The following is a 24,865-nucleotide window of genomic DNA, read 5'->3' on the forward strand; positions in this document are numbered from 1 at the left end:
TTCTATGTGACAATCAAATGCCCCCTGAACAAAGCCACAGAGTGAAGGATGTAACACTGGGTGGGCTAATCTAAGGAACATTGCTGGAACACTCGAGATTGCTGCCGATTTGTACCTGTTGGTGAAACAGGGAGTTCCGCCAGGCCGCAGAAGAGCTCCGCTCGTGGATACCCGAACCGCCAGATGGAGTGACATTTGTTTCCAGGCCGCTTATTGATTGGTCGCTCTGCTGCTTAATCAAGCCCCTAACCTGCGCGCTAATGGCTTTGCCATTAATTGGTCTGATCGATACCTCGCGCAGAGGGTGCGGGGGGCCGCTCTCGCAGGGGGAATCGCCGCCCGTTTCGCCGTTTCTGCGGTGTCTCCGCGTCCCTTCACTGGGAGGAACGGCGCACAGGGAAGGAGGGAGGCAGAGAGTGTGAGAAAGGGGGGGGGGGGAGTGATGGGGGAGAGGTGGATTGTGGGAAGGGGGAGAGAGACGCGGGGGGTGGAAGGGAAAGGACAGAGCGCCGTCACCCATGTGATTCCCCCCGCCTGCCTCTCTGCGCTCTACCTGCGCTCCAGCCAGCCATGCCTGTCGCCTAGCAACTCGTCCTCTTTTTTTTTTTTTTCCTCTTCCCCCCCACTCCTCAAACCCCGTAAACCAGTTGGTTTTGCAGTGCACACTATGTTCTCAGCTGTTCCCGGAGTCTGAAAATAATCCTCCCTTGGAATTATTTTTAATTGGTTTGTAATTAGCGTGTGTGAGCTAAATGCTGAGACGTGACGAGACCCCCTTTCGGTTGAACGCAAATAATTTTTTTCCGAGATTGAAGCTTGGTTTCTCAGCCAAAGTAGAGAGAGAGAATGAGTAGCCTGTTTTCACTTTATAATACCAGGCTTCTGATCAATTCATGAGCTTTCTTCCTTGATTCCCCTCACATGTCCATCCTCATGAGCTCCATGGGTCAGTTATTCACGTTTCTGTCTTCAAGATTTTATTTGGAGCATTAATTTCAGAGTGGTAACTGCATGCTTTGTGCATGCTAAATGCATTAGGTAGCTCTGATTAATTTCAAAAGTGAGGAGCTGTAAAGTGAACCTTTCTCCCAGTCTTCCAGCATTCACTGCATAGACTTTAATGTTTATGGTTCCTCCAGCAAAATTGCTCCACGGACTGTAGTGTCTACGGTCTGCTAGTGGAGTTGTACCACAGACTTTTTTTTTCCACTAGAGTCATACCACAGGCTTAAATGACAGTGTTCCTCCAGCAGACCTCACACCATCACTGCCTGTGTCACCCATTAATTCATTGCCTGTGTCACCCATTATATCACTGCCTGTGTCACCCACAAATTTATTGCTTGTGTCACTCCCTAACCCACTGCCTGTGTCACCCACTAATTCATTGCCTGTGTCGCCCCTTCTTTCCCTGCCTGTGTCAGATCCTCGCTGCCTCTGTCACCCCCCCACCCCCTGCCTGCTAGACACCATTGCCTCATGACTTTCAGTTAGGCTGTGTAATAAATGGGGGCTTTAATTCTTCCTCTCGGTCATAGTGCCTCAGAGGAATAACTCTGACCGTATTGCCTGCGCTGTGCTGTAAAAGCCAGCTTTCTCCCATTAGTGTCATGGCTGTAGTCTATGCACTGAGTAATGGGTTTATCCTTATTCCCACTGGCCTGGTTAGTCATATCCTTGGGCTTTTTGACTGCACGGGCCCTGTGCATCCTTATTACTGCGTCCATATAACAGAATACTATAGGTTTGTAAAGTCTGGTTCTACTCTGTTGTCCTAATGGCCATTTTGAGAATGGGATTTGACATCACTAGAAGATGACGTGGCCTCAAGCAAGGTCTCTCAGACATGACAGTCTGGAATGGGAAGTGAATATCATTGCCGTTCTGTGGCCGGGGGCTTTGGTTTGGTGTGACCTTTAGAGCAGAGAGACCTCCCCCGGTGTCACCGCAGGTCAAGGGCTGAGTGACCCTTACAGACCTTTCATAGTGCAGGTCAGATGCTGTTTGAAGTTTTTGACTGGCCCGTGTTTTGATGCCGACTACCTTAGCGTGTCGCTACAGTAGCTGTGCTCTCGTGACTGTTCATGTTGCTACTATAGCTGTGTTCACATGGATGTTCTGTGCTCTGCAGGACCCTTTAAAGGCGGGTCTTTCTATGGACAGGTTTCCTGGCTCTGCCGTACCATGATGTAATGCCTATAGTTGCGTTTAGTGACAAATATAGTGTTGAGTGACAAATTCATCGTGAAGTCCGGGAAGCAGCCGCAGTGAGAGTGGCCCCGTTGGGATTTCTGTGTGGGGCTGATGGTAATGTCCTTCCTGCTGTGGCCTGGTTAGTTGGGTGTGTGTGTGTGTGGGTGTGTGTGTGTGTGTGTGTGTGTGTGTGTGTGTGTGTGTGTGTGTGGGTGTGTGTGTGTGTGTGGAGGTGATAGCCTTAGTTGAGATTAGTTTGTTGTTTGTGCATCAGTATTTGGAGGAGGGCATGGCCTGGGGCCTGTAAAAGCACTGTCCTCACTGGAGCTCCAACAGCCTTTTGACCCCCGGTTCAGCAGCCTGGTGTCAAGGACTCAGAGAAGGAGATGGAGAGAAGTGAGGCAGGGAGTTAGGGATGGAGGCAGGGAGAGATTTAGGGGTGCAGAGAGGGAGGGAGGGAGAGAGGGATAAAGAGAGCGAGCGAAAACGGCAGAAAGAGCGAGGGAAATACTGAAGAAGGCAGGGGGACTGAAGGAGGGAGCGTAAGGGAGAGAGTGAGGAAGGGAGAAGGAGCGGGGGAGACATTAAAGGAGGTGGGAGGGATGCTGGAGGGAGGGTGTGGGAGAGAGGGCGGGAGATGATGAAGGACGGGATGGAGGAGACGATGGGAGGCTCAGGGTTGAAAAGAGCGGTGTGAATAACCACATTAGCCCGGCGGTGCCTTTGTCTAACATTCACTCCCGCTCAGATCCGTACGCGCTCAACGAAAAATCCCTCTGCATTATGCAGCCCGGCTCTGCCTTGTTAATCCTATTTAGTGGAAAGGGAGAGCGATTTGCAGCAGAGCAGCACCTGCCCCCCCCCCCCCCATCCCGCACCGCCACTACCACCACCACCGTTCTCCTCAGCCTGGAACGGGAGTGAAAGGAAGACTACCTGGGCCCTAGCGCCTGTGGGTTCACGCGCCATTGACAGACCCCTGACACGCGAAGCCGACGATCTGACATGAAGCGAAAGAACATTCAGCAAAACAGTTCAGCCCCCAAGCCCTATCTTTCACCTTGCCGCAAATCTCGAGTGCTTGACTGAGTCTGTGTTTAAACGTGAGCTAGGATGACATGCGGGTTCCGGTGTATTGAGAGGTGTTTGTGGAAGCCGGAGCGACGCCGCCTCAGGGCGCGGCGTTCGGTCTGAGATGCTCCTGCTTCTCCCCATCTCTCCGCTGCTCATTAGTTTCAGGGTCAGTGGAGGGTTTGTTGCTTGGCCGCGCTGTAGGAGTCGTTCCTCCCGGTTCCGCTATCCTCCGTAATGTGGGGAGCCTGCTGTTTTCTGGCGCCTGATTGCAGCAGGATGCTGTGGGCTTAGGCGCTTTCCTGAGGGGCTAAACTGGAGCAGGATGTTCCCTTGTATCCATACATACATCTGGCGTGGGCAGTCAGTGTACACCAGACTCACATCTACTTTTCACGTTTTTGCATGAGCTGCTTACAGCACTGGCCCGCTGTTGTCCTGTTGGTCATATCCATGGAAGGACGTTTGGAAGCTGTTACAGCAGTGACTCTCTAGCCCTTCTCTATGTTTTCTTTCTCATAAGATTGTGTTTATATGGCTGTTCAGACTCAAAGCCCACGCCAGCGCCCAAAACAGAAGGCGCGTAAAGACAAACGAGCTACAACAAAACCCCGGCCAAGTACCGGATGAAACGCGCAGCGGCTGAAAATCCAGCTCGTCTGCGCGTTGCTTTTTATAGCCGAGGCTTCCGGTAGTTCCTGCTTCTTCCCGGCTGCTGTCACTGAGACCTTAAAACTTGGAAGCGGAAGTTCTGTTTCAGTGGGACCGGCGTTTAGCGGGCTCTGCCCCGGAGCTGCGATATTGAGCGCAAGGCGTGCTCCGTCGCTAGGGTCAGAGGCCTGTTAAACGCACCGCGGCGGCAGACCGCAGAGACCTCCCAGGTTGCACTGCTTCCCCAGCACGGTCTGGCTGCAGCGAGGGACGAAGATAACCGGGTGGCGAGGGACGGTGGCTGGGGCAGCAGTGTAGCGTAGTGGTTAAGGAGCAGCACTCGTAACTGAAAGGTTGCCGGTTCGATTCCCCGCTGGGGCACTGCTACGGTACCCTTGGGCAAGGTACTTAACCCAGAATTGCCTCAGGAAATATCCAGCTGTATAAATGGGTAACGTGTAAAAAAAAAAAAACTGTAACCTATGTTGCTCTAGATAAGAGCGTCTGCTAAATGCCAGTAATGTAATGTAATGTAATGAAACGGGTTTCCTGTGTGTCACCCTTCGGAGTGAAAAGTGCCTCAAGCCTCGCCGAGCACACTCTCCCCTCCCAAACGTGTGTCCCCGCTCTCTAATGGGGTCCGCGTGGTTCAGCCCGCTCCCCCCCCCCCCCCCCCCCCCAGGCATTGTTCCGATTCATCCTTCGCCCATTGTGTGGCACAAAGGACGAGACCGGTGCTCCTGATCGAGCTCTTTGTGAGCGCAAAGGCGCTGGAGGAGCTGCTTCTGCCAGGAAGGCTCTTTCGCAAGAGAAAAACAAGCTGCTCCTCTCCCGTTCTGCCTGTCGCGCAGAACGCTGAAGGCTTCATCCTCCTTCGGCTCTAAAACCGCTGCTCTGTGGTTAAAAACGACAGACCAATGAGGAACTCGCGCTCTGTATATAGGCCACCTCGCGCACAAACCTTTCCCCTGCGTGCGTTTTCGCACGCCACCTGGAAGCTCCAGCCACTCGAAGCTCAGAAAACGGTTTGACCTCCCGCGTTTCAGTGTACAGCAGGAGCAGGTTGCTGAGAGGGAGAGGGAGTGAGGGAGGCGTAAGCGACTCGCTGAAAAGCCTTGCTCTCGGAAGAGAAAATGCAGGAGGCTTTGGCTGCTGTTTCAATATGAGCCCGAGCCGCTTGGCAGCAACGAGGCGCTTCAGGTTATTTGGCAGGATTAGAGACGGCTTTTGATTGTTTGATTGAAGGTTACGTGGTGGGGGCACTTTTTGACTGCGCTCCGACCGAGCTACAGGGGCCGACAGACGGATAGGCGATTAAATCATGGCGTCTTTGTTTTATTATTTTTTTGTATCACGGGGGAAACGAAGGAACACCAGGGCGAGGGATTTAAAAATGGCAGCAGTGGATTCACAAGAAGGCTGGAGCTCGGTACCCCTCCTCCTTTTGCCAGTTACTCTTGGTCATGTTCCAGTGTGAAGGGCAGCAGGCCTGGGCAGCCTGACCACCAGAGACGACCCCGAGCCCCGTTGCTGGTAGCCGGTCAGCTTGAGAAGAGGTGCCCATTAATGCCCTTGCCCTTCACTTTCCCTCCGGGAGGCTGATTTGGCAGGACAGTCAGAGCGCCTGCAGGCGGTCTTCAGTTTGCGTGAGTCCCCCCCGGTGGCCCGTCAGATTGACTGCGCTCAGCCAGGCTGCCCCGTGCAGCGGGGTGTGAGTGAACTGGACAGGGCAGACGGGCTCCGCTGCAGCGGCTCTGCAGATGCACTGAGAGATCTGCAGTCAGTCAGCCTCACGCTCCCCGCACTGATCTCAGCTCTCCAGGGGGGGAAACGCACGCGTACACACACACACACACACACACACACACACACACACACACACACACACTCATATACACGCGTACACACACACACACACACACACACACACACACACTCTCTCTCACTCACTCACTCTCACACACACACACACACACACACGCACACACACTCTCTCTCACTCACTCACTCTCACACACACACACACTCATATACACACACACACTCACATACATACACACTCATACACACACACACACTCTCTCATACACACAAACAAGCGCATACACATATGTGCGCTCACACGCACAAACAGACACAAACATGCACACACAGATGCACAAACAAACAATGTGCTCCCACACACGTACACATTTATGAACGTGCACACATGTACACACAGACAACATATGCAGACAAAAACATGCACACACAAACACACACCCACATACCACAAACACTTGCACAGGTACACACACAGGAACAAGATACAAACATCCACACACGTGTACGCTCGCACAATGTACACGTACACACACACACACACACACAACGCACATTCACACAGACAGACACACAGACCTCCCCAAACGCTCGCACATGCGCAGAGAATCCCTGCTCCTCCGTCTGACCCAGTGAGCGCAGAGACGGAGAGCGAGGCTGAAGGCTGTCACAGCGTTGCCACCGCGCCAGGACAGCGTGACGTGACAGCACCTCCACCGAAGAGAGCGCAGGATTGTCCACATAAAAGAGCAGCGCCGGGCCTTCAGTGGCTTCCGTGCACACTCCCAGTGAACTGGTTTCTGCTAGCGCAGGCGAAACTGGAAGGAGATTGAGAGAGCAAATTAACGTGTACAGATATGCACAGATAATACAGGATGACTTTGCTTTTTTTGCTTGTGCAGCAAATGTGGTAGATGTTAAAGCTGAGTTCTAGGGTGATGTTCAAACCAATTCAGCCAGAAGGCCTGACTAAGGAAAAAAAAGGTTTCGGGCCATGACACAATGGTGGCACACTGTTTATACTTAAATTCCTAAAGGCGGTGCAATTTGTCCACTAATCTGTAAATTCTACACACTAAACTGCAAACGTATAGAATATAGGGATATGCTAGATGATCTTTGAATTGTGTTGGACGTGTATTCTGTAAAATAACTGAATATCCAAATACAGAGCCAGGCACCACACATAGATATGACAGCATTTAAACCAATTTGCATACTTTCTTGCATTTTCATAACTTAGCACGCTGTTGACCACACTTACTAATGCTACAGTAGAAGTCTGTTCAATCCACAGGTACAGGTAGTTCTGTGTGAATTTGATCTATTGACGGTGTTTGACCGCTGGTTGAAAACACCAGTCAAAACAAAGAGCTATTTGAATTTGTTGGTTCAGTTTCACTTTACTTCTCTCCAGAGGTCCTCTCGTATTTCACGGCGTGGGAAGTGTAGTCTCACCTACAGATTGGCCTGTGAGAAGTTTGCCCTGTTACAGTATCGTTGTTCTTTGAATATTGTTCTTTGAAAGCCAAGAATAATTTTAAGGTCATCATGAATCATATTTTGAAACGTATGTGTTGAATCATAATGCATCGGTTTGAAGTGAATTTTCAGATATATTCTGATATATTGTATCGTTCCTCAGGCATTGATATTGCATCATGTCATTTTTAAGCCAGATGTTTACACCACTAATGTGTAACATACTTCGTGGCAGACATGATAGTTTGTGTCACGCAGCCCCTCCAAATTTAGCTAGCTAGCTAAGCAAGCACAGGTAGCTAGCTACATGACTGGGAATGGGCACATCAAATGAAAAAAGGAACCATAAGGATGTCTTAAAAGATAAAGCAGAATCCTGAAAAACCCTCAAAGATGATTGCATTGTGGGTATCCCTTTCTATCCCCTCTGTCCCCTTGCTGCTCACGGGCTTGAGAAAGGGCTAAGGGCAAAACTGTCATCCTCACCGATGGCTGTAATGTGCTTCCCTAACAGCTGCACTGTGCCCCTGGAAAGGACAGTGGAAGCACTCAGCAGGCCAGTAGCACCACTTCCTGCGAGTTTTTAGTTCCGCTGGTGGAAACTGGGATAAAGGTGTCCTTGGAAGCCCTAGAAGGCTTAAGCAGTGGCTGTGCTTCCTGTGTGTGTGTGTGTGTGTGTGTGTGTGTGTGTGTGTGTGTGTGTGTGTGTGTGTGTGGGCTCGTGTGAAAGGGAAGCAGTTTATGTTGGCCTGGCTGACAGGCGCTAACATTAGCAGGAATAGCAACCTCACCCATAGGACAAACCCAGACACTCTTGAGAGTCCACATACATGTCTCAAACCCCTAAGCCGGTCCTCCCGGGAAGTCACATCCTCTTTTCCCAGGTTACACATGCACAGTAAAAAGTACTTGCACCATGTTCTCAAGATGTCCAGTACTTTTGTAATTGATGCGTGGGAGTAGCCCCTGGGAGCCGATGATGCGGAAGCTTACTGATTAATTGACAGCGGTCATAACAGAATTCCAGCGCTTCTGCGCTGACATCATTGTAAGGGAAGTGCCGGGGCTTAACACAGCCCGAGTGTCTCAGCCTGCCTGGTTAGCATGTTTACCTGGGTTGTCCTAGCCTTCGCAGTGCTCGAGTGAGTGCGTGTGCGAGTGTGTGTGCCGCGCAGAGAGAGAGGCGGGGGCTGTGTATCTGATTCTCCCCGCGTTTCCTGCACACCCGCGTTACAATGGTCTGGCGGGACGGGGGAGGAAACGGAAAGTTCCTCGTGTCCGTCCCGCCCCTCCTTGCCCCGGGGCCAGGCTGTCGTCAAGGCGGGGGGGGGGGGGGGGGCGTGAGGAGAGGAGAGGATATCCCCTCCCCAGCACCAAAACAAGCGACCAACCTGCGCGTGTCTAAAAATAAGCCATTATCTGTTTTCGCGCGGGCCCGTCAGCGCGGAGCGGAAAAACACAATGAGGGATTTGCCCGTGTGTGCGGCCGGTTCGGAACGCGCCCGCGGTGCCGCGGGGCGCCCGTTTCCTGCCGGGCCTCCGCGCGGACCCAGCGCAAACATGGCACATTGTTACCCGACCACGGCTTCCTTGTCGGCTGGCGGCGCGGGGTGGGGGGGGGGGGGTGTAGGAGGAGGGAGGGGGGGTGCGGGAGGCGTCCGTCTCCATTTCAGAGCCCTGGTTTTGGGCCGCGGTCCAGGCGCTCAGCGGTACACTCGGTGGCGGAGGTGGTTCGATAATCTCCGAACGCAGCACCGCCCATCCACCTAGTGCGCAGGGAACGGAGGTGTGTGGGATTTGGACGGCTTCTCTGGCTCAGGCCGGGCATCAGGAGAGGAACAAAAGGACGAATGTCCCCCCCCACCGCCTCCCCAGAACATGCCAACCCCCAACTCCTTGCCGTACCCATCTTTATCCCTGAAGGCCACAGACTCACACTCCCCCCCCCCCCCCCCCCCCCTCCACCCCCCACCCTCTCCAGATCCTCCAGGATGAGTGCTCTTCAGTGCCAGGCGGAGGGCGCACAATGCCTGCGGTTTACGTGCCAGCCGTTTGTTGCAGTCCCCTCGATCCAAGGCCGCAACGCCCAGCTCCGAGTCCCGCACTCCTTTTATTTATAGCCTGATTTATTGTATTGCTCTTTTTATAGTGGGGCTCTATTTTTAGGTGAACGGGGGGGGGGGTGTGTGCACGCCCATGCTCCTGCCTGTTGTCAGGACAGTGCCGAAAAAGAACTGATTATGAGGCGGGGGTGAGCACGTCAACTCCCCCCCCCTTTCACCGCCCCCTCATTTTTTCCAGCAGGTCATTATAACAGTGACAGGCCAATCTCAAAGGAGCCCCCCTAATCTGAGTCATCGGCGCTGGACCCCCCCAACCCTCTCTGACTTCGCCCAACAGGCCCGATTTAGCAGCCCCCACTCTGCGTACCAGTGTGCTTTGACTAATCGCCTCAGAGCAGTCCACTGCAGTGGCTAACTGAGGCTGATTTGACATCAGTAGGAAGTTGGGCGGGGGGCTGGAGCGAGGTGGCACCTGCCTTTTTTGGTGGCGGAAATGACGCGGCACAAAGGATGTTGATTCGCTGCGTTATTTAGACTCTCTCCGACACCGCGGGTCCAGCCGGCAGGGGTTTTTTCACTGTCGCTAACGAGTAACGAGGCGGCAGTTAGTGGCTGTGTTTGGGGGGTTTTCCGAGGACACACGGAGGGCCGGGGAAACGCTGGCCATCTCCTCCGCGCTCCTCCAGACCAGCTATGGGCCTCAGCTCCGGAGCAGGAGTAATTAAAACTGAAACGCAGGGGTCGTGCTCTCTGAGAAGCATCGGCCCATGCAAACGCAGCATGTTCGCCGCCCATGCAAATGCAGCATGCTCACCGCCCATGCAAAACATCCCTGCATTGCAGCCTTTGTTTAGAGCCTGCGCCTCATGTTCACTAGCTTTTTACAGCGCGGGAGGCAGAGAAATTCAGTCTGTTTGATATGTTTTGCTTGGTTGTGAGGGTTTAAAGCAGTGCCAATCATCGGTACAGAGTATTAGCACAGCATGCTAAAGGCTGTTTTGGATCTGCTCCTGTTGGTGCTGTGATTTTTAATTACGTTACAGTCAGATTTTTAATTACATTAGCAGGCTCTCTTATCCAGGGCAACTTGCATATCTTACAGTTCTTTGACACGTTATCCATTAATACAGCTGGATATTTACCAGGGATATTCAGGGTAAGTAGCTTGCCCAAGGGTGCAACAGGAGTGTGCTGCCTTGGAATTGAGCTGGCAGCCTTTGGAACGAGGCCTGTTCCTTACCACAGTACCACACTGCTGCCATTTTTAATTCTTGGTGGATATGCTAAGCGGTGTACCTGAACCACAGTGCTAACTGTGCTGTAGTTAATCTCCTCTATATATTTGCCAAGCCCTGTACCTTAACATCTACACCACACTGTTGCCATTTTTAATCTCCTACAGAGAACATGCCAAGCGGTGTACCTGAACCGCAGCACCACACTGCCCCCCCTGCCCTAGTTAATCTCCTCTATGGATCTGCCAGGCCCCGTGCCTTAACCTCTACTCCAAAATGCTGCCATGTGTAATCTCCTCTGCTCAGATGATGGGATGATAGTGAGGATAGGTCAAGACTGAGGGGGTTGGTGGGAGCTGGCGTTGGCGTCCGCCCTGTGGAGCTGTTCGAATGAGAGCCCGTTGCTCTTCTCCCACGGCATCCCGGCGGGGGACGTGGGGTCTCTGAGGCCTCTGATGGGATCCTCTGAGGAAGTGACTCTTATCTGACAGAGCCTCGCCGTGGGAGTCTTTTTCTCCTCCTCGCGGCGGCCTGCGGAGAAACGGCGCAAACAGGAAGCTGTGTCCCGGCCCCCCACTCCCCCCCCCCCCCCCCCCCCGCCCTGGGTTAACCTCTCAAGCTGCTGTCTTATCTTAAGTCTTACAGAACCATACACTCAATGCCCTGTCCAGAAATGCGAGTTTTATAGCTGTGTGCGGAGCTCGATTAGACATGCCTGCTGTTCATAACAGACTTTATTGTCATTGCACGGTGGGGGTACAACGAAATTCACGTGTTCCACGCCTTTGTCACAATTAAACATCTGTGTGTTTTATAGCATGTGCCATCAATTCTGTGTTGATCATTAAACTAGCAAGGTACACATTGACAGGCTGAGTCAGATCATTTAAAAACACCAGCAAACAGGCGTGAGAAGTAAAAACCAGCATCCACATCTTAGCATTTGTGTTAATCACCGCAGTAACGGTTTTCGCTTCGAGGTGAGCTAGGGGCCGATGCAGATTGAGCTCGCTTTGAACCGGGTTCCAGGAATCAATATTTAGTTTGCGGGTGAAAGCATTGGCAGCCGTCCCTCCGTTTGGACGTGATGAGTCATTCAGCGTTTAGCGTCGGCTGGCTGGCTACCGCTTGCTGCGGTGTTTCCATTTAACACATTTTTGCAGTTTTAGGATGTTGACACAACACGTTCATTACGGAGCCTCGGGAGAGGACGAGGTGCAAAATCCACAGCATGAGCTGGTCCAGGGAAAAGGCTGCGGAGATGGAGATGGCAGTAGGAGTAGTCATGACTATTATGTTTAGGGGGGGCTTGGAGGGTGCTTGAGTGTGGACCCTTAGGTTATAATCACCAAAGCAAAGATGCCTCTAACCACACATGAAGACTGAACTATTCCCCTGTCGTTAATAGTTCATGATAAGATCAGAGGCAAGAATGACAGCAGAATTCCCTGACTTGCACTGTGCTAAATGGTGACTGTGCTCAGACCCAGGCATCTAAAGACTGACTGTATGCGCAGACCCAGTGCTGAAGTCTACAGACTGACTATGCGCAGACCCAGTGCTGAAGTCTACAGACTGACTATACGCAGACCCAGTGCTGAAGTGTACAGACTGACTGTATGTGTAGACCAAGTGCTGAAGTCTAAAGGCTAACTGTATGTGCAGACCCAATGCTGAAGTCTACAGACTAACTGTATGCGCAGAGCCAGTGCTGATGTCTAAAGGCTGACTGTATGCGCAGAGCCAGTGCTGTCTAAAGGCTGACTGTATGTGTAGACCCAGTGCTGAAGTCTAAAGGCTGACTGTATGTGTAGACCCAGTGCTGAAGTCTAAAGGCTGACTGTATGCGCAGACCCAATGCTGAAGTCTACAGACTGACTATGCGCAGACCCAGTGCCGATGTCGAAAGGCTGACTGTATGCACAGACCCAGTGCTGAAGTCTAAAGGCTGACTGTATGCGCAGACCCAGTGCTGAAGTCTACAGACTGACTATGCGCAGACCCAGTGCCGATGTCGAAAGGCTGACTGTATACGCAGACCTGCTGTAGCGTCAGGTTTATGAGCTGATTATGAGTGTGTCAGTGGCATGCCATGACGCTGTTTTTCTGGCACAGAGAAGAGAGAGTTTGGCGATGGCCTGAGGTTTCCCATTCGGGGGGCGGGGGGTTGGTTGAGGTGAGGTTGTGGGTGCTGCCTTATAAGGACAGGGCTGATAAAGGGCTCGGGATGTGCGTGCCATCTCACGAGCCGCGGCGGGGGCGTTCGCCCTGTTTTCCCCAGGATCACAGAGGGACTTGATCTCAAATCGGGCAATTTATGCGTTTTTTGAAGCGAGGCGCTCGGCGGGAGGCCGTCGTTTCGGGGGGAGGGAGTTCCTCTCCGTGCTCCGCGCCGCTCTGATCTTTTCCCCTCCGCGGCGTTCCTCCAAGCGCTTTGTGGGAGAGTGGATGAGAGAGGGAGCCAGGGGACCTCAGTGGTGGATTGAACGTTTCTTTTTTTTTCCCTCCCAAAGGACAGAAACGGAAAGACTGAATGATTATTTAAAAGCACAGCACTGTGAGCTTTAGTCTCTAGCATTCAATTACGGCTCCCGAATCAATGAGAGAGCAAGCGTTGGAGGCTCATCAGGTACTGACACGCTGCTGTACATCAGAACCGCTTTCCCCATTTGTTGTGCTGAAGTGTGTCATTTGGTACTCGATCGCGGCCTCTCAATGGCTAATAAACATTCAAGGCTTTGTCTTCAAACGCGCTGGATATTGCGCATAATATACGATAGATGTCAAGTAGTTTCAATGTCAGCGCTCTGGTATATGTTTTAATGGAGGAGGCCATTGAAACAGGTGTTTAGCACTCAAAATGGAAGCTCTCCAGCTTCTCAGTGATGGAGCTTGATGGGTCTCCATCCTACTTGCTGAAGAGGAGGCTCAACTGTTCAGTGTCTAAGCTGGCTGCATTCTCAGTCACACGGACCTGAATGTATTATTCTTTTTTAATTGGATACAGTGTCTGGTCTCATATTTTGTAAGGAATCTGTGCTGTTTTCTTGAGCTGTCAGTGTACTGGGAAATAATTGTCTCTGAAAGTTTTCTTTTTTCATTTTAATGATTTATGAGATATAGTTAATTGAAGCAGGCTGGTTATGTGTTAGTTTTGAGATGTGGTTAATTGAAGTAGGTCAGCTATATGTGTTTTTTTGAGATGTGGGTAATTTAATAGGCCAATTATCTTCTGAAATTATTGCCGGTCTAGGCCTCTTAAGACACTTCGTGTTCTCCTGAAAGAAACATAATTGTGACATCGAAGCTCATTAAATGTCCGAGTGCATTTGGCTCGATTTGACTTATCTGTTCCAATGAGAGTCAAAGAGAACACGTTTTTTGGCAGATGTGTAACGTCACTGTGCCGCATATTTCCCAGTACTTAAGAGCAGTTCACCAGCGTTGCAGGTTTGAGTCGAGCCATGGATTGTAACATTTTATACACTTCATAAAAATATCTTGTATTCCTTTGAAACCAAAAATAAGATATTAAGCTTTTGCTCATGCGGCAGGTATTTTTGTGTGTCCTCTGGAAGGGGGAAGAATGGCTGAAAGAAGGCATAGAATGGCTGAAAGACCATGGCTGCGGTCAGGTATGATTCAGAATCAGCCACCATCCTGCTGAGTTAACTTGAAAAGGGAAGTGTACGGTGTTTGCTGTAACGGAGGTCAAGCTGATTTTTCTATGTAATTGCCTCATTAGTCAGTTGTATCTCTTGTGAAGACCTGAATTGAGTGTTTCGAGCAAGCTGAAACTGCACACAACAGAAAAAGGTTAGAGAGGCTGTTATTTTTAATCTCGACTGCTGTTATGGAAAACCACAGCCTGACGCTTGGCCACAGATCTTCGCCCCGATTGGCCGGCCGTAACAGACGGCTGTGACGAAAAACGACACCCCGCTTCCTTCCTGGAAGACGAGCAACGGGCAGAAAGCAGGAAGTAGCTCGACTCAAGCTTCAAACAGAAGACTGCTTCTCTAGCGCGGCGGTGTAGGTTAAATACCCATGGTAGTGCCGACGGTGCTCGCTGGGTCTCGGGGAGTTTGAATCATCTGTGTGTCTGTGTGTGTGCGTCTCCACGCGATGGCCCCAACCCGCCGTCAGCTGAAGCCTGGGAAGCTGTCCGTTTGTGTGTGAGAGGAGGCGGAGCGAGAGCCCGCGCGTGACCCCGCTGTCTGTGGCTGGGATTGTCTGAGAGGTAGGGCAGGATGAGTCTGGCGAGGGGAGGCCCCGGGCCTGCATCCTCGCCTGGACGCGAGTGCCTGGACTCCTATCGCTGGGAGCGCGGCGGCCGGCCCTGGCTCCAGCACCGCTCCCACTCGGCCCCCGAGCACCCTCTGGACGACTACAAGTGGCAGACCCCGCCGCGGCTTATGCTGAGGGTCCTGAGGCGTGTGGAGGCGGAGCCCCGGAGTCAGAGGGGGTGGAGCCTCTCGAGGACGGTTGCCGCCGGTTCCCCGGCGGAGCAGGGGAGGCCCGGTTCCCGGCGCCTCCGTGTCCCGTTCAACAGGTCCGCCTCAGAGCCGGGCGGCGCGGCGCCGCCGGAGAAGCCGCTGCTGAGACAGGTGCGCTCGGACGCCGGGAGGGCCGGCCTCTCCGTCCACGCGCTCCTCTCCTCCGTCTCCCGCCGGGTGACCCGGGCCCTGAGGCCCAAGGAAGACGGCGGCCCCGAGACTGGAGCGGACGGTAGGAGAAACGTCTGTCAAACCCCGGGAAAAAGACCTGAGAGGCTCCCTTTGGAGGCAGCCTTCTGTGGATGGTGGCCATGTTTAGCTCGGATTTCGGGTGTTGTTATTTTTTATGTAGATCATAGAATATGTAGTAAATGCATAGTAAACATAGGATGAAAGTAGGATGAAAAGGGAACCAGCACTCATTATTCTGACAAAATCATTTGTACGTGCTCAGAATCGAATTTACTCATGTATGCGTGAATAGAGAATGATTGGATTTAACCTAGCATGTCGTGATAAACAGATAAAAATAAGTGAGGCGCATTTTATGGTTCAGATCTGTGAAGAACAAAATGTGCTGTAATACTGCGGTTGAGGCTGCTTTGACCAGAATAGCAACAGTGAGCACATTCACAGCGAGTACGCTTTAATGACCTTACGGCGCGTTCGGGTGTTTAATCAACAAAGGCCGCGCGCGAGCAGCACAGCTTGGCGATAATCCCGCCAGCGGTCGGCTCGAGCTGGAGGCCTTTCGGCGTGGAGGTTTTGCGAGAGCAGATTGTGTGCTTCTGGGAGACGGGGAGGAAGTCGTCCTGTGGTCCCGCCACAGCAGGGGTTCCTGCAGATTAGAGAGAGAGAGAGAGAGAGAGAGAGAGAGAGAGAGAGAGGAAGTGTTGCCCCCAATGAAGCGGTCATGTGACGGCCTCTCTGGATGCCGTCCAGGGTACACATTTGAGACCAGTTAGGGGCTCACATGGTTCGGCCTGCCGCGGCCCCGTCCGCACGACCCCGGGACTCGAAATAGCCCGGGCCCTGCACAGACAGCTCCTTTGTGTGTGCTTGCAGGGTTACGGTGAGTTCTGGCTAATTGCCGGGGTCGTTTGAGCCTATTTAATGCAGGGGATTTCTGAGACCAGCAGGCGTTTCTCTTCGTGCTTGCTGTTTTCTCAATTTTGTTTTGCAATGTCACGCCGTAAGGCCAGGTGTGAACTGCGGCCGAATTGCAGCTGATGTTGTACCTTTGAGAACACCCTGTTTTGTGTGGTCTGTGGTGAAGCTACATGAAGGGGGGGGGGGGGGGGTGATGTCTGCTGCACACGCAATGACTGTGCTTTGGTTTTGTTTTTTTGTGGATAGTTGTAACGACATGCAATCAGTTGATTTGCTGGCCGGGCAGATTAGATTTGCAGCTCCGGAGCCATGATTGCGAAAGCTGTATTCAGCCGAAAAGCTCTGCTCCGCGCTCCGCTGTGATTTTTGCGAGCATACAGTTTAGGCTGAAGTGTAATTCTGGTGTTGAAAATGGGGTTTCTGCCTCTTTGACACCGTGAGTCACAGCTGAACGAGGAGGGAGGGGAGGTGTGTTTCACCTTGAGACCACTTTTAAAGCTCAGAGATGGTGACATCCGTCTGTCAGTCAGTCAGCACGCGGGAAACGTCTGTGACACACCGACATCTTGGAATATACCTCCGTTGAAGGAGTTTGCGTCTCTAAGCAACGCGACTGGTCGACTCTAAAAATATCTTTTTGCGTGTTAGAAGAAGCCTGTCATTCCCTGGGAAACGCCGCCGATCTGAGCATTTCTGAACAGGTTAAAATGAACAGAAAGAGCCGCTTTTTGCATCTGTACCACTTATAACAGAGACGGGCCTTAAAATATAGGGAAAACAGATCCCAGTCTTTCATCATTTTACAGTTTAAAAAGCGTTCTCACAAACAGCGTGGAAAAACGCAGTTGCGGTGATTAGCAGTTAGCGTTTTTGCGCGCCTCTGCACTGTGTTAGAAAGCCTCCTGGTGTTTGTTGAGCGCGGGCAGGCTTTAAACAAACATTACACCACGTGGCCGTCAGCATCATGCGCTCCCTCCCTGAATGCACAATCTGTCCCTGCAGCTTTCCCTCGCTGCCGCTGTCTCTGAGCCCCGCTGCTCGCGGTGGCCATTAATGCTAATTGGGTTTGGTGACATCATGCTTAAAATGGAAGTAGGCTGTTCACGCTTGCTGCTGTCTGTGATGAGGCTGAATTGGATTGCAGAAAGCACGTGTGTAGCTATGAAATCAAGCGGAGCTCCAGAAGTTAGGGCTCTTCACATTGTTCAGGAAGTAGTCCTCGAGAGACATCATGCCCACGCACGCACGCACGCACGCACGCACACACACTCTCTGATCCTCCATAGAGAGGCATATTTCACATGTAAGCACACACACAGACATCCTCCATAGAGACATTTGTGACACAAACACAGTTATCCTTCCATAGGGACATCTTCCATAGGGACACACACACACACACACACACAGATCTTCCAAAGAGAGCGACATCTTCCACACACACCAAGTTTCTCTGCCTCCTCTTTGTATGCAAATGCCTATGCAGATGAATGCGCCTACTGAAAGAACACAGGGGACCTGGCAGCATCTCCCATGGTCTTCAGAAATGGTTGCTTCTCCTGCTTCTACAAGGGAGAAGCACCCATTTTCTGTGGAAAGTGTTACTCAGTAGAGCTGCTGTGCGTTCAGCGGCAGCGCTTCCCGTTCGGGGAGGGGATAACCTAAAGAGGTCAGTGTGAGTGAGTGGAAACACGCTGTCTGAAGAGAGAGAGAATGGTGTAAGCGCTCAGAGGGAACCTGTGCCCCGGAGGACAATAATGAGCTCATTAAGGTGCGCTCGGCGCAGGCGAAACCGGATAACCGGTCCTACGGCAAACAGCGGAACCCCTCTCGCCTCCCTCCCCTCCCTCCCTCTCTCTCTCTCCGGCCTCGCCCTGCGGCCGCCGCTGTGGTGACGCGGAAACGTCCCGATGCCGCGGCAGTACCCCCCCCTCCCCCTCTGGCACGTCGGATTACATCACCCGCTCACCTAGGGGCTCGCGCGGTGACAGCCCCGACATCGCCACGGAAACAAAGCGAGTGGAGGTTAAAAAAGGGCCCCTGCTCTGCTGACGGCAGCAGCGTGAAATATTTAACAATGTCAGCCCTCCGCGGAGCACGCTTTGGCATGAACTTTCCCTGAGCCTGTGAGTACAGCACATCATTCACTGTAGGACAGATTACACCATTTAAAAGCCAGAGGGGCATATGGAGCCCTGTTACGGAATTTCCGAGGCTCTCGTGCTGAAGACTTTATGTTCTGGAATCAGTCCCGTACGGTAAGAACTAAGGGCCAGGCTCCTTTACTGATATGTCGACAGGCCCGAGATAAATGCCGCCCTGGTGTGATGTATGAGGTTGTGAAGAGTTCATCTGAAAGAGCAGCCCAGTTGTTCTGCATTTGCTAGACGGTGCTGAGTGTTTAATAGTTTAATACGGCCGTAAAGTGAGAGCGTCGCGTGAGAGGCGTCTTCGCTGGAGACGCACGTGGAAACGCGTGAAATCTGTAACATAAGCGGAGGGGTTGTTTTCACCCCACCCCACCCGCCGCCCCTCAGTTTGAAACCACGGCGATGGGGAGGGGTCAGAACACGGCTGGGACGGCATCCGTCGGCATCCGTCAAGGTCTGGACGAGGACTCGCCCTCGTTTTTTTTTTTTATGGTGTGTCACGGTCAGAATGTGAAACCCGGACGGGATGGGTGTCTCCCCACAGGCAACATACGCGATCACATTGGCATGGACTTTGTCCGGTGACACTGTGGAGGGGGACAGAGGTGCGGCGGCGTCCGCTCTCAGGTTGGTCGCTTCAGTTTGTGCCAGGCATTTTCTGCAGCATATTCCGTCTCCCTCCAGTTGAACCCACTAAGTGCTGGGTCTGTGTGGGGGGGGGGGGGGGGAGACGGCAAGGCTCTATGTTTCTGACATTTTCTGGCACGTCAATCCTCTCCATGCCGCCGCTTTGCTTCTGACGCCGCTGTCTCGGCAGGAACGATAGACCTGCCTCTCCCTCCGAGTTTCCACGGTCGGCGCAGCCCGCCCCTCTCAGGGAGAATGCTGTGCGTGGAGAGTGTAGGTCTGCAGCCAAAGGGAGGCCGCGTTCCTGAGGAGCCTGCGGGTAATTGATTCGGCTCAGCCGGAATCATGCCCAACGCCCCTGTATCAGCGAGCTGTTAACTCCCCAGAGAGGCCTTAGAGTCTTTCTCCCTCCTGTAAAGACTAATGTAAAGGCTAAAGGGGTATTATCTGGAAGTGAAGGCCTGCCAGCTCTCTGTCTGGAAGTCAGGCTGTTGTTCTGGGGGCCACTCCGCTGAGGTAGACGGTTTTAAGGAATCGGCAGGGGCAGCACTTCTTTTGGGCTGACGCTACGTGTCCCTATGACTCAGCTGTGTTTTCCTGTGGCCCAATTGGTAGCGCATGACACTAGTGACACGAAGGTTTGATTCCCAGGGAGCACCCACCATAACGAAATGTATACCTCCAATGTGCTGTAAGTTGCTTTGGATAGAAGCGTCTGCTAAGTGAATAACTGTTCCTGTTCGAGGGCCCTTCAGGAGGCCCGGCCTGGCGCGGTACGCAGCTGGTTAAGCGCAGAAGCTCGGCTTCGCCGCGACGAGAACACTTAGATCAGCTGAATAATGGATGGCGCACAGCCCTCCTCAGCCCCGACTCAGCTGACGGTCTCATGCACCGGCCCCCCAGGCGCAGACACTGCCCCGGAAACATCGCACAGATTGCAGCCTTCCTCTTCCTCCCAAACTCCTCTTTGATATGCTGAGCACTCAGTGGGGGGGGGGGGGGGGGGGGGGGCAGTGAATCTCAGGTATCCTAACATTACAGTCAGCTGCTTGTTGAGCCTTTTGCGGTTTAGAAGCTGGTTTTGAACCAGAGGCAGAGTGTCCCGTGACCCGAGGGGCGATTCGTCGGAGGGGGATTTTGGGAAAGCGCACACCCCTCTCTCAAGCCTAACCTCCCCCCGACCCAACGCACGCAGGAAGCGGGCACGTTCCCCCAGCTTACCGCCGCCGGTGGTCTGCGGTGAGGGAGCCGCTACACAAGCTCACAAGCCCTCCGGCGATCCGCTGCTGTTGAAAGCTCGGGGCAGAAGCAGCAGCCTGGCTGGGGTCAGAGAGCAGCTGTGGGTCCGTACACGCAGGGAATGCTTCTGGAGGAGGAGAGGCAGAAAGGAGGAGACTGAGAGATGAAATGAGCCTGAAGAGATGTACCCCGTGGAGGCAAGGGAAGGATGGACTGATTCTTTTTTTTTCTTCAGTATGACCATTCAGGAACTGTGGCCTAAACTCCACAGTGCAACACTATGGCATGTTTAGTTTCGCGACCTGTAGCAGCCCACCCCCCCCACCCCCCGGTTCGAGGACGGCGGCCTCGCTGTGATTAGATTCATTACCACCTGCGCTCTGTTTGCGCACGCTGCAGCTGGAAACGCCTCGCGGGCTCGCCGAAGACGGGGCCTGCAATTACAATTACGGCCCAATCTGCTAATTGCGGTAATTTCCTCCTTTTGACAGTGTCTCGCCCTCCCCTCCCCCAGCACTCCCCCACCCCCACCCAGCTGCAGACCAAACGCGCTCTCACACACAGGCCCGCTAACGCGTCGCCACACTGTGGATTCAACTCCTGTGAGGGAGCTTTCCTTATCAGAACACGTTGTCTGCAGGGCTCTCAGTTGCGTGGTTGTATCCCTGAGTGCCTGGTGTCAGATTCACCCAGATGTGTAGACTCGTTGCCCTTATTTGTTTAAGTGTGCTGGTTTTGCTGTCACCTTCTTACCTGTGTGGTGCCCCTCCTAACTGCGCAGGTTCTCACAATAGACTGACACAGCAGTCACCCCCCCCCCCCCCCCCCCATATCCAATGTCTCGCGACTTTGAATCTGATCAGATGAGACCGGAATTTCCCAGCAGGGGTTTGTTTCCTTACCTTGTCAAGCTCCAGTGAGAAGGTAAAGATCGTTTGCGCCAGACCGACGGTCGGCAATGTGTTGCCAGTGCCACACCCCTCCAGCCCAGCAACGCCCCCCCCCATGGGCCAGTGTGTCGGGGGAAAAACGAGGTGACGTCAGGGCAGTGTCATGCGAGTAGCCGCTTGTGTTTACGGGTTGCCACGGGGACCGAGGCTGTGTTTATTCTGGGGGGACCAGCCCTGCAGATTAAGTAAGGCCCCGTCGCACGGGTGACAGAGGTGTGGGCGTGGCCGGGGGGGTCCGTGGCGCTGTGGGAATCGGGCGGCCGGGAGTCTGGGAGCCACGCCCACTTGCCAGGCCTACCCGAGCGGTGAAGTGAAGATGCCGCAGTGTGTTTTCTGACGGGAAATCACCAAGCATTTTTCCTGTGAATCTAAACAACCCTGCTTAAAGGTGAATCTCTATATCTGGATGGCTGAATTCCGTTTTTTAAGTTCCCCAAACACGACCACTTCCTGTTCTTAGCCCACCCAGCTCCCACAAGGCTCCTCTTTTTTTTACAACAGAAACTGAAATGTCTGTGTTTGCAGAAGGAACTCCTTTGTCCTTGTGAACTAAATTTGAGAGTCATCTTTCCCGGTAGACATTGCATTTGAAAGAAAGAGGAGTACGAACATCCTGTTTTAGAGAGCTTGGGTTGAGGGGCTTTTGGAGTACCTCTTGCTTTATATATAGACGGGGAGGGAGTCATGATCTCCGGTTAACTGAGCATGCTCAGTGGGGTTTGGGGATGTGCAGGACCCCCCGTGGCAGACAGGTGGCGGGCCACGCCCCCAGCGGCCGGCATTCCACCCGAGCTTCACGGAGGACTCCGTCCCTCACCACACAGCACATGGGGACGTGAGCAGTCAAGCGCACACACCACCCACCACCCAAAACCCCCAAAGCCGTGCTGGTGTGTGTCCAAGCCAATTGCTCATCTGCCCACTAAACGTGGAAAGAATGTGCCATATACTCCATCAGCAGTGATGAGAGCGGATATGACTCTGTAACTTAACACTGGAAGCTCTGTCCCTCCATGTTCAGCCTAAAAACAGTTCTGGGCAAAGCAGGCATGTATTGGTGTTCATTACCAGTGAGACCCATTGCTTTGGTTCTCAGTGACTGTTTACTTATTGTTGTAACTTTTGTGCTTATGTGGGTAATAATGTGTCTGACACCAGCGGTTGTCACTGGAGCCATTCAGCAGGAAGAGGAAGAAACACAGAGACAAAGATCTCTCAATGTTATTAACAGTCTCTGAATTCCCTCAGAGTGACAGGCTGATTATACATTTGCACACAAAACCCATTTATACTAGCATTGTGAGAACCTGTTGCTTGTACGCTGTGGTCTTTGGAAGTAGTGTTTTTTCTTCTTCTTATCTTCAGTGCTAGACTCAAATTACGGCTTTTGTTTGGGGTTGAATTCAGCGAGTGCGCCTTAGCAAGCTTGGTTCGCACGGCAAACAGTAAACAGTTTTTGACACTGAGCTCCGGGGCCTCTTCTGTGGGGAGCCTTTTGCCACAGTCATCAGAAACACAACTGTTCTGTTTGTGCTGGGGCCTCACATGAGTGTCTACCTTTTACAGCTACCACAGTCGCCAGGAACACAACCACGGTTCTTTTTGTGACCAGATCCTGTCTGGAAGCTTAGCTTTTACAGCTACCAAAGTCAATAGGAACACAACCATGATTCCGTTTGATACAGGAACTCCCTGGGAATCTGCCTTTTTATGTCTACCACGGTCATCGAGAACACACCTGCGCTTGTGTTTCAGACAGGGCCCCGCCTGGGAGCTTGCCTTTTTACAGCTACCACGGTCGTCAGGAACACAACCGCGGTTGTGGTTTACGATCCCGGCGGAGCCGTGAAAGCCCCTCCCGCAGGGACGGAGCCGCACCTCGCGGCCTCGGCCTGTTTAACGGAAGTCCGCGCGGGGAAGGACAGAGCACCCTCTGTGCCTGCATTACCGCTCCGTCACGACTCCGCAGTGCCCCGCCTCAGCACTTAACAGCCATAGTCCAGGGGGCAACGGCGGCGTGTGTCAGGCACTAAACGCATTAGAACCATTCTCTCCGTCATTGCAAATCAAGGTCGCAACGGTCTGTATGCCGTATGCACCAAGGCCCTTACCGTAGGCCAGACGATTACAGCGCAAGGACAGCTGATCAGAAAGAGGAACAATGCAGTCTGTGTTGCAATCCTCTCTTCAAACGCGACAGACGTGAATCGGGATTTGTTGCACGTCTTCTAGGCTGAACATGACAGCGATTGTAAAAACAATTTTTTTTTTCTTTCTCCCAGGCGGGGCCGGATCAAAGGCGCGCCTGTGTGTGCTGCTGAATGGCGTGTGTGTGTGTGTGTGTGAAAGGTGATGGATTTGCGGCGATACAGACGACGGACGGTGTAGCCGCGTTACGCTCCGACAACATTGCATCAGAACCCTCCCTCCGCCTGGTGCGCAGACTGTGCCTCTTTGTTCTCTTACTCGTCATTGTGTTTTGATCAGGCGAACGGGCTGGTATGTTTCGCTCGTGGCGCACAGCAAGCTGTGTTGTTTGGGGGGGGTGGGGGCTTCCGTACACAAAACCTTAGCTTGTTCTCCCGTCCAGCGAAGTCGAGCAGAAACCGTAGCGAGGCCGCTCTGAAACACCCACCGGGAGGACAGGCTAATTCGCGTACACAGTGCTTGTGCCAAATCAGAAAGTCCTTTTAGTGGTGTCTGTATTCTGCCTCATATGTAGAAATCTCCTTCTGTGAAAGACCCGCATTGCCATAATCATTGATTCAGGAAGAAAATGCTGAGGTGGGTGTGTGTTTGTGCGTGTGAGGCACAGTGAGTTAAACTCTCATTTTAGCATGTGGGCGTTACGGGGGGGTTATTTCCATGCAGTCAAATAAAAAGCGTCACGTCCACTCGCGGTCATACGGGGACTGGCTCTACAGAGATGCCGCTCTCACTTCCCTGTGGGGCGGGGCCTCTGTTCAGAGCTGTGTCCGGATTGGCTCTCCCCAGGCCACGTGAGAAGAGTCACATCTGAGACTCTGACGGAGGGTGTGGCAGGGTCAGAGGTTGTCAGAAGCGATCCCATGGGGGTCATGGAGGTGAACGACCCCAGTTCGCACCACCCCGGGGAAACCCAGGGGCGGGCGGAGGGGGCTGTGAGGTGTCTGTGTTGTTTCAGTGTCAGCTCATCGTCACGCTGGCGCACCCGCGGCCAAATAAAAGGCAGGTGACAGGCGCTTGTAGGCTTCCACACTTCTGCAGTGCTTATCAGTAGGCGAGCGGATGCAGACGGAGTGCAGGCGGCTGCTCTGGTCTCTGGGCTCGGAACTCGATCAGGCCGCAAGGACCGCCAGGCGGGGAGCAGCCCGGCGAATAGTGAACATGCCAGGAGTTCCCCGCATTCCGGACATGCCGGCCGGATTAATGCCCCCGCGACGGCCGCAGGAGGAGGGCAGGCCGTGTTCTTTCTGATTTTGGGAGGTGGTGGGGGGGGTGTATGTGTGTGTTTCTGTCTGGAGCGCCCCCCCCCCCCCCCCCCCCTGCTGTGCGGCTCTTAAAAATGTCTGTACTGTTACGCGTCCACTCAGGTGGAGGAACACAAGTCGGTAAACACGCTGCTTAGATGTCGTCCCCCCCCCCCCCGACAAGCATTCCAAGCGGACAGTTTTGGAAAGACTTGCTGTTCTGCGTGTTGACTTTTTTCAGAACGTTCCCTCCAGGAACATCTTGCGGGTGTTAAATCCGTGACTTGGAAAGTTTGTTTGAGTGTGAGAGGACTGTAGGCGCAGAGGC

General features: G+C 53.0%; 1 protein-coding gene across 3 annotated transcripts in view; it reads left to right on the forward strand.

Annotated features, from left to right (window-relative positions):
- The window catches only part of rasal2 (RAS protein activator like 2), a 116,790-nt gene that overhangs the window by 17,175 nt on the left and 74,750 nt on the right, over positions 1-24,865 (forward strand). The window contains exon 1 of one of the 3 annotated variants that reach the window (XM_036553797.1): positions 14,505-15,244. The exons of the other annotated variants lie outside the window; for them this stretch is intronic. Within the exon in view, the coding sequence (XP_036409690.1) occupies positions 14,767-15,244 (478 nt within the window). The 5' untranslated portion in view covers positions 14,505-14,766. Of the gene's footprint in view, positions 1-14,504; positions 15,245-24,865 lie in introns of those variants that run through there. 3 annotated transcript variants of the gene reach the window in all.

The sequence above is a fragment of the Megalops cyprinoides genome, chromosome 20 (assembly GCF_013368585.1).
Source record: "Megalops cyprinoides isolate fMegCyp1 chromosome 20, fMegCyp1.pri, whole genome shotgun sequence".
In the NCBI taxonomy this organism is placed as follows: Eukaryota; Metazoa; Chordata; class Actinopteri; order Elopiformes; family Megalopidae; genus Megalops; species Megalops cyprinoides.